General features: G+C 28.4%; 1 protein-coding gene across 1 annotated transcript in view; it reads right to left on the bottom strand.

The window, feature by feature from the left end:
• Positions 1-219: 219 nt before the first annotated feature.
• The window catches only part of LOC107438572 (uncharacterized), an 86,688-nt gene continuing 76,954 nt past the window's right edge, over positions 220-9,953 (bottom strand). The window contains exons 2-4 of the mRNA XM_071182405.1: positions 6,299-6,390; positions 4,499-4,682; positions 220-796 (exon numbers count right to left, since the gene is read on the bottom strand). Of these exons, the coding sequence (XP_071038506.1) occupies positions 501-796; positions 4,499-4,682; positions 6,299-6,390 (572 nt within the window). The 3' untranslated portion in view covers positions 220-500. The remainder of the gene's footprint in view (positions 797-4,498; positions 4,683-6,298; positions 6,391-9,953) is intronic.

Raw genomic sequence — 9,953 nt, 5'->3', positions numbered from 1 at the left:
AGTATTCTTAAAATAAGATTCCTAGATAAATTGAGAAAAAAAGAAGTGCAGATTTATCTGCGATAGCAATTGCTAGTTTATTATCATTTATATATTATAAATAATATTTTATGTTAGTTTTATTATTATCAATTGTACTTTATGCCAGGTTTATTATCATTTGCTAATTATAATATAAATTTCATTGTTGGTTTTCTTCGATTTGTAAACTATTAAATGTATTTTATTCTTTACTTATTATTATTTTTAAACTACCCCAATTAGGCTCCCAGTTTTTTTTTCTTTACAAATTATTAAATGTAATTAATTGTTGGATTATTATCATTCTTAACCTGTCAAATGTAATAAATTGTTGGCCTACTATCGTATTATTGATGTTTTCTATTGCTAATTTTTATTATCAGTTGTTAACTTTCAATTTATAAACAATGCATCTACAAACAACAATATCTTAAAGCACAACACAAAGTTTCGTTCTAAAAACAAATAACTTCAGAAAGTCAGAGGACGTACAGATTTCCACATGACTGTGATTTGATTTTTCCTTTGCCCAGTAATTTACTGAGGATGCTACGGGTTTTTCTGCCAGAACCCCCCAGAGACATCCTCTTCTGAAGACTGCGACTTGGTCTGCTGGCCCCACTGTTTTCTGTGAAAGAAGTCATTTCCGACAGTTGTTGAGCTTTAAGCCGGATTTGAGTCACAACACCAACTAAAAGTTCATCTACTTGATGATTGATAGCTGCTGAAGTCTCTATAAACTTGCATTCATATGAACAAGCTATAGACTTGGCTTCTAATATAAGAAAACAAAATCAATAAAATAAAATTGCTCACTTACAAATCCTAAAATACACTTTTGAAAATGTTAATATGCAAAAGAATTAAAATTATTAACAACATAATTTTGAATCTACTGTTTGATAAAGGTCTTCACATAACTTCCTACAAATTTCAATCTACTACTCTTAATTTTCGATTCCCACCTGTCACATTTTTAGTTTCATTAGACCATTTGGTTTGGCTTTCCTCATGATTTGATGTCACAAGAGTAAATGTTTTAGCTGTAAGCTTGCTGTGATTGTCCAGTTATATAGCCAGTCAGTTTCCACCCTTATCTATTTATTGCTGGACAAAGCAAAATGCCCTATCCTTCACTCCTTCTTTGCAATTCAGTTTGAAATTGTTACGTAACTAATTTTAATAAAATAGCCAAATTTTTTCACCGTCTAAATGTAGGTTTTGTCCACGTGGAAGTAATTTTGATTTAAATTTTAAATATATTTTCAAGGGATATCTTTAATGAAGAGAGATTTACTTAATGAATTTTAGAAATAATTAAGAATCTGTCAGGCAACCATTAAATCACAGAAATTATGATAAGTATAATTTTAGGACATTTTAACGCAGCGGCTGTATTAAAATAGTTCCCATCTTTGTAGTGTTATGAGATGGAAAGACTTCCATACTTACTGTACTACTTCCTTACGAGCCACTAGAACCATAACTTATAATATTATAACATTATTGCTCAAAAATAGCAAGCTCCGTCACTAACAATTAGTATGGCGGCAATGATTAGATAATTCCGATTACCCCTAACGATTATATAACGATTAGATTACACGTCACTAACAATTACATAACTCCATTTATCTTTAAAATTTCTACAGCCATTTAAAAAGGATCAAAGATAAACCTTAATAATTACTTCGCAGCAAGCTTTTGATTCCATAAAAATACAAAATTATACTAAAATCTACACGCTAATTTTTTATCGCTACTTAAGTCATTACTTAAGACAACCTAACAAAATGAATAATGGCTATGGTGTTGCCAGTAGATAGTGAAATACCCAGCTTTATGGTGCCACATAAGAGATATGCATATATAGATAGTAAAAAAGATAATTAAGTAAAATACTTAAAATAAATACTTTGCGACCAGTTATTTTTAATCACAGCTTAAATTATTTCTTAAGAAAATCTAATGAAATGAATAATATCTACAGTTTTGCTAATGAATAGAGAAATACCCGAGTCTATTGTGCCACATAAGCGATATGTATATATAAATAAAAGAAAATGACAAAACAGAGACTATTCATCATATGCATATTTTGCACCATTTATCTATGTGGCATGCAGTGCACTGGCTACATTTCAGCCTTATAATAATGAATAACTCTTGACTTAAAACAATTATAAAAATAGCTCATTAATACTTGAAAAGTATTTTATATGCCGGAAAAGGTTTTGAAGGGCAACTTATTTTAGATTAAGAATATAAAATAATTTTAAAAAAATCTTGTGCATTTATCGAATCTATTACTGCTAAGAAACTTAAAAGAATGAATTCAGAAATATTTTTTTGCTAAAGAAGCTTCCAAACGTACTAAAAATATATTCGCATAACTGAAACAAACATCCCCAATTTAAGAAACAAGACAAGAAACTAAGAAAGAAAAATCGCCATGCTAAAGGAAAACATAACGCTTAAGTAATGATTTTTAAAGGGGTTCTTTTTTTCGGAAAATGACATTTTACCAAACTGAATAACTTTTAAGTAATGGTAATGGAGTTGTGCAGATTTTTTTTAAGGAAAATAAAACAGGTAAAATACAAAAATGTTAAATTTAGAAATGCTTAGTTTAGAAAAATGTTAAATTAAAGAAATTTCTCATACTAACTAATGTTGCAAAAAACAGAAATTGGCAAGATTTACGTTCTTTGTTCTTCTCCAATTAATGTCAATTTGATTCCAAAAAAGCGCAGAAATTTTTAAAGTTCTTGAGCATATTAATAAAAAGCTAAAAATAGAAAAGGCAGAAGCATTCTATAAAAAGTGGTACAATTTTTTCTGTAATTTCGAAATTCTGAATTTATAAAGTATGATTAAAGATATAGATTCGTTTTAAAAATGCCATTTTTTTTTATTAATTTTGTGTGTAAACAGTACATACTTCTAATTTTTCTGAAAGAATTTAATTAAAATTTACAGCTGATTATTAATAGCAACATTAAAAATGAATTTATGTCTTTGGTTAAAAATACTTGTAAAATAGTTGACTTTATAATTTTATTTTAATAATATTAATTAATAATGATCTCTCTCTCTCTCTCTCTCTCTCTCTCTCTCTCTCTCTCTATATATATATATATATATATATATATATATATATATATATATATATATATATATATATATATATATATATATATATATATATATATATATATATATATATATATATAATGCAGTTATTCTATGAAATAACTGGGTATTCTATAAATTAACTAATGAGAGACAGTTAAAGTGTAAAATAAACAATTGATCTAAAATGAAATAACTAGGTATTCTATAAATAAACTAATGAAAGACAATTAAAATGAAAAAGAAGCAATTTATCTAATTTATGCAGCGTATAAATGGTATTTACGGAAACGTACCAGAAAATCATTTGTTACAACAAGGATTACTAAAATCACATTTGGAATTACAAAGAACATTATTTCTAAAACAAAAACATTTTTTGTAGAATAGTTCATAAATGCAGTAGGGATGGAAGGTAAATATATTTGTCGTGCGAGATATATGATTATAATATAGATTATTTTACACTTTAACGGGCTGCAGATCGTTATTCTATGAAATAACTAGGTATTCTATAAAATAACGGATTTCATACTTTAAAGGATATATATATATATATATATATATATATATATATATATATATATATATATTAGGGCCCAATACGGAATTTCGTAGCAAAATATACGAAAATGTACGAAAATGGTTTCATACAGTGAGTAAAATGCTTTTATTGAGTCAAAATTTCATTTTAAATTGTACAAAAATTTTGCACAGAACAAAAAAAATTTATACTTGGACATTTAAAATTACTCAGAGAAAAATCATAAATGAGTTATATAATTAAATAATAAATGGTTATAAAATAATAAATTTGGTGCAGATTTATCTTTAAATAAGTAAGTTGTATAATTGCTTGTATATGGGAAAATACGCAAAAAATAAAATTAACTTTTAAGTAATGGTAATTTTATTTTTTGCTCAAGGTATTTTTGGTATTTCTTTTTTCTCAAGTTTAGCCGGACAGTACGGAGATTAGAGGTTAAACTTTCGCCGCCTCTTCAGTTTTAATTATTGTGATCATATCTTCCAGACGCGACAATTTTCCCACATTTTGAGAATCAAGAAATCAAATCTTTCGAAAAAAAATTTTTTTGATTCAGAGAAAATATGTTTTCGTAACTAGTAAAATCGTAGTAGTAATTTAAATTATAAAAATTGCATCTTAGTACGCGAAATTCTAATCATTAGATCAAAAGCGATTATGAGATTTTTTGTTTATTTTGCGCACTACATCTTAGTTACCAACGTACCCCAAATAATATCAAGCATATCTGTTATAACATAAAATAAAGAATCTATCAGTTATTTTTAGGAAAAGAGAGAAAGGAAAAGGATAATTTACCATCTACTGTTATTGCTCTTGTTCTTACAAGATCTGACTTGTTTCCAACCAGTATAACAGCTTTGTTTATTGTGCATCCTCTGTCTCTCAATTTAAAAAGTATGTCAATTGCTTTTTCAAATGAGTTTCTATCGGTGATGGAGTAGACGACAATGTAAGCATCCCCTTCTAGTTGTTCCTCACACTGTAAAAAATAGACATTGACTTGCATTTTCATTGATATTCGAAATTTAAGACAGATTAAACATTGTAAGACAGGGTTAAAAAATTATACTCAAATTTGAATTTGGGAATTTGTAAAGTTGAAAAAACAAATGATTGCTTCGATTCTCTAATCAAATACCTTCGTCAGTGTTGAGATATATTTGATGCCTGTATTTGCCTCGGTACTAGTGGGGGTACTTTTATACAATACTTAGTATAAAAGCGAAACAGACAAGGTAGATATGTTGGATTTATATCTGTGTCTCCGCACGATTGATGGTCTTTTCGGCCCCTACTGAAACTTCTATTTACTCTTACGTACACATTTTGTGCCGGTCTTGTCATTATTGATGTTATTTAAGAGTAGCATCGCATCGATACAGCTGTTTATTCCTTTTGTGAATCGTTTATTTGTGCTTATTACGTTATTTATACATAATTATATTTACTGTTTGTTTGTACAAACTACCGTATTCAAGGCATACATCACAAATCCAAGTCAAGCAACTTGCAAAGTTTTTCAGAGTTTAATATTTTAACGATTTTGGTAGGAGTTCTAGGTAATTTAAATCCCCCGTTCAGATGTCTTAGAAAACACTAAAACCAACGCCTCTTTCCAAATTCTCACATCATTACCAGTGTGCGAATTTTCAGATACGACAAATTTAACGTGCTTGCTGTTTAATTTTTCTTTATAACCGACGTTGAACCACCGATCAATTTCTTGATTTCCGACTATCCATAGCCTTGTAATCTTCAACCCAAACCTGAAGCCAAGGGAACTTCTGAATCAAGTGTTGGGACAAACCAGCCTTCGTGAAGGTTTTTCTTGCTGGATCTAACCCACGTGTGTTTTTCTAGAGAAGAAAACTACGAAAACCTCTCAAGTTTAGCCGGACAGTACGGAGATTCTAATCCATGATCCGTCTATTACAGGTGATATTTTACGTTAGCAAAGTCAGTAATTATTACGACAGTAATTTTTGAGCAATGTATTTGTACCGACCAAAATTATCGACTCTGGGATTAGAACCAGTATTACCTCATTGAAAAGCGAGCACTCCATCACCTGAGCAATCGCAGTTCCCACCTTGCTGTAGGTTAATATCGTTTTGTCGGCTTCTAGGATAGAACTCCAAACTCAGCTCTCCAACAGCGAAGTGAGTGACGCTTGAATAGACTACGTCAATGCAGAGCTTCCGCGTACTGACCAAGGTACCAAAAAATGATATCCTGTAGTTGTACCAAATCACACAATTCATAAAATTTAAAAAAAAAACACTTGAAAATTTGACCACTCAAAACTGTTGCTTATAACACTAGCTAAAAACAAAAGTTAAAATTATCGAGATTACGTGTAAAAACACGTAAAAGAAATACTCACAGGAGCACGAAAAAGGAATACTTCCACCCAGACGCCATGCTTTTAATATCAAACACTAAAACAATATTCTTTTTCTTATCTAGCCGTATAAAGGACATCGTGTTTAAACTTTGAAGGCACAATCACTATAATAAACCTACTCTGCTTTATCTTGTCACCTGTGTTACACTACTTATAAGTTTAAAAAAAAATAAGCAAATCCTTCAACTTACAGGTGTATCTGGCATGGTTGGTGGATCAGCAAAACTAATCTCATGTTCTTCACCATCCAAAAGAACAGAAATATTCTTTTCAGTATCTTCTTCTGAAAGAATTTTGCACAAGTTAGCAAACTTATTATTCTTTGCATTATTTATATAAACTTTTAAGAGCAAATACTTATAGAAATAAATACTAATTAAAATACGTACTTAAAGAAACTAATACTTATCCATACATATGCAGACTTAAGAAAACTTTCATACGTAATCTATGTTACTATTTCATGTATTAAAGATGAAGATTCTTCAGTTAGTTTTAAATTATCAGAAGTTTACAGAACTCACAAAACTTGTAAAAAAAAGTGATATTACGTTGAAAAATTATTTTGTTGATAAACTTAAGTGATTAACTATAAGTTTTGCTTCTCACTTGCTTTCTCATGAAATTTTTTTTTTTTATCATTTTACTAATTTATATAATCATACGGATATTTGATTGTATGGATGCGTGGTTCCAATTAATTCTGATAAATTGTGCTATGAAGAAAGTTTCTCTTACTTCAATGTATTCTGTAATTATTATTATTTTCTAAATAAGAACTCATTCTGCTTAAGAAGTTGTCATGTTTTTCCGTGCCAAAATTGTCATTACCTGCTTATCACACGGAGAAAAAGTTTTGGTAAAATTACCCAACAGGATGGTAAGGTAATTTCTGGTAAAAAAAAACAACATAATTCCGGCTAATAAAGCCAAAATATACGGCATTAAAACCATTTATTTGGTAGTTTTTCCGTTCACATACTAACAGTCTACTGAAAACCTGATTTTCAAAATTATAGTTCTTATTACCAAATGAAAAATATAGTTTCATTTCTCAGAATAATTTTATTATTATTACCAAATATGTTGTAAAAAATGCATAAATGAAAAGTTAATTTAACTGAATAATAGTATTTATGCCATGCTCTAAGACATCATGCTATAATTATCAAACATTATCACACCATGATTTGACCAAAATCATCAAAGCGCTGCGATAAAAAATATCGAGCTAAAATTATAAATTTTAAAACTTTGGTAGTGAAAGAAAAATACTTGCTTTCAAGCTTAGTTATTTTTGCCTCATTTTATATAAAAATTAATATGGTTTCAGATTAATATGGTTACATATTAATAAATACAGGTAAAATTAATATGGTTACAGATGGTTTCTGTCATTAAAATTTTTACTGAATTGGTGTTTTGCTGGTTTAAAAGTTAGATACATTTATAATATTTGATACGATTTGAAATAAATTGCGTAAAAGTATTTGCAGTAGAAACCCTTTATTTCTTATTTTAACCATGCTATGTTTTTCAATTTCCGGTAAAATCACAAATTATGTTAAAATTTAAAAAGATACAAATAAAAATATTCTAAAATATGAAAAACGAATGTTTACACTTAAAAAAAAATTCCGATAATAATTCCGTACCGTACCATACAGATTATTAAAAACATCATATTTTTTAAGAATAAACCTAATACAAACAAATAACGGCATTTAAACCATTCATTAAGTAATTTTTCCGTTCATATGGTAATGGTTTACCAGATATTTTTTTTTCAAAAATATATAGTTCTTATTACCACTTACTTAGCACAAAATAGAAGTCTGAAAATTAAATTTAACCGAATAAATGGCTTTATTCCATGCTGTAAAGTATTATGGTAAAATTGCCAAATTTAACCACTTATGCCAGCTTTTATCAGATATTTCAAAACCAAATTTTATTGTTAGCAATCTCAAACGTTTCGGGGAAAAAATTATCGAGTTTCTTTGCGGTCTCATAGAGCCAAAAACGTGGTAAATTTTACCATTTTCCGGTCTTTTTGAAGACACATTTTTCTTCTGTGCACTTTATTTTAAGATTTAAATTTTTTAAAAGCTACTCTTTGCACTACAGACACAAAACAATTTATCTTCTGAAAGAGAATTAATTCATGAAAGTACTGTTCATCTAATTTAGTTTCTAGAATTTTCTAGATTAATTTGCAGTTATAGTTTCACCATTTTTCAGTTTATTATTTATTTTTATAAATAAATAAAGAGAATAAATAGGAATATATTTAATTAGAATCACAAAGGGAAATATAAAATTAATAGTGATAGCACAAAAGAATAATTAATCTAAACTATTACTTTATTGTCTAAATTAATTATGTTTAGAAAAATATGTAACCACGAAACCTGAGTATAAAATAATTATTCCTTTCTTTTGAAATCTGTCTCTAGGGCATAAACGTAGATATTTACCGGAAGCTTTCGAATAAATAAAAAAGACTTTTTATGTTCTAAACTGAAGAAAATAATGTTGTTTGCATATTGAATATAACGTCTCAAATGACTTTTTATTTGTGTGTGTTTTAAAAGTATCGAATTTAAAAATTATATTAATGAACTGTGTGATAAATTACTATTTACTAAAACTTTTAAACATATTTGTATTCTAATATTTTTTGTAAAACCAAGGAAGATTGGAAATCGATAATTTTTTAAATTAAAAAAAATTGCTAACTAAGAAAATTATCATAATTATAATTTTATAAACCATTACAAATTTTTTATTCAATTGAAAATGTATACTGTCATCAGTAATAGATTAAAATAACATTAATGATTAAAAAGAATATTGTGTACTATGCACTTAAAATTAATTACTAGCCCTTGATTCCCACATTGGATCTGAATGAGACTGGATCATTCCATTTATTTCAAAGGTGGGGAAAGTAGAATTTACTGCGCTTGCATCGGAATTTACTTTCATACGTTGTATTTTCAATAATATGTATGGCAAGTGTTGTTTGACTTAAAATAGGGGTGTGGTATTTTACGTAGTATTTTTTTAAAGTGTTATACTTATGCTTTTTTTTTTTAATCAATTTTTATATCTGTTACCGACAAAGTATGATATCCGGCATTATATATAATGCCTAAAACTAGCCGGCAAAGTATGAAATGATTTATATTTCACACATTGCCTAGGCATTATATATAATGTCAGATGTTATTTAGGCAAAGTATGAAATAAACGTCCTGATGAAGTTATTATGTGAATGATGTGCATGTTACTGTGAATGACCGAAATCGGTGGTTGTTGACTTTCACCGGTGAATGTTGACAATCACATAGTCGCTTTGGTGCATGCAACGCAGTATCATGAACGCCACGCGAAAATATAATTTTTAATTTGATATAAATTTTTTTTTAGAACAGAATGAAGCTGGCTTTTGTTTTGATGAGTTGGTTTTGACGATGAGAGTGGTTTTTGAATGTAATTAGTGTGGTTTAATAAATTAAATTTTTTTTTAATTGTCTGAAAATTGCCAATTAGTTTGGGTTTAGACTAGCGGCATCATCAATAATTTATTTAAAATTTAGTTTGCTGCAATTGGAAATGGGGACAATTAAAAAAATATATTAATTTTTTGAACCAAACTAATAGGATGCCTGCTAATGACGTAGTGTGAGTTTCTTCATGCTGATTGATTGTTGAAACGTGACTTGTTACGTTACCCTGATTGGTTGTCGAAACGTTTGTTTACGTTACGAACTGTTCTTTCCATTCTATTTCGAGTAATCCAAGCGCATCAATTATTAATTCTTAAGGGACTCAGTCGATGCT

This window comes from Parasteatoda tepidariorum, chromosome 4 (assembly GCF_982258835.1).
Source record: "Parasteatoda tepidariorum strain Cologne lab strain chromosome 4, Ptep-v5.0, whole genome shotgun sequence".
NCBI lineage: Eukaryota > Metazoa > Arthropoda > Arachnida > Araneae > Theridiidae > Parasteatoda > Parasteatoda tepidariorum.
The sequence above is the reverse complement of the archived record's forward strand: the minus strand, read 5'-3'. Positions and strand labels throughout refer to the sequence as shown.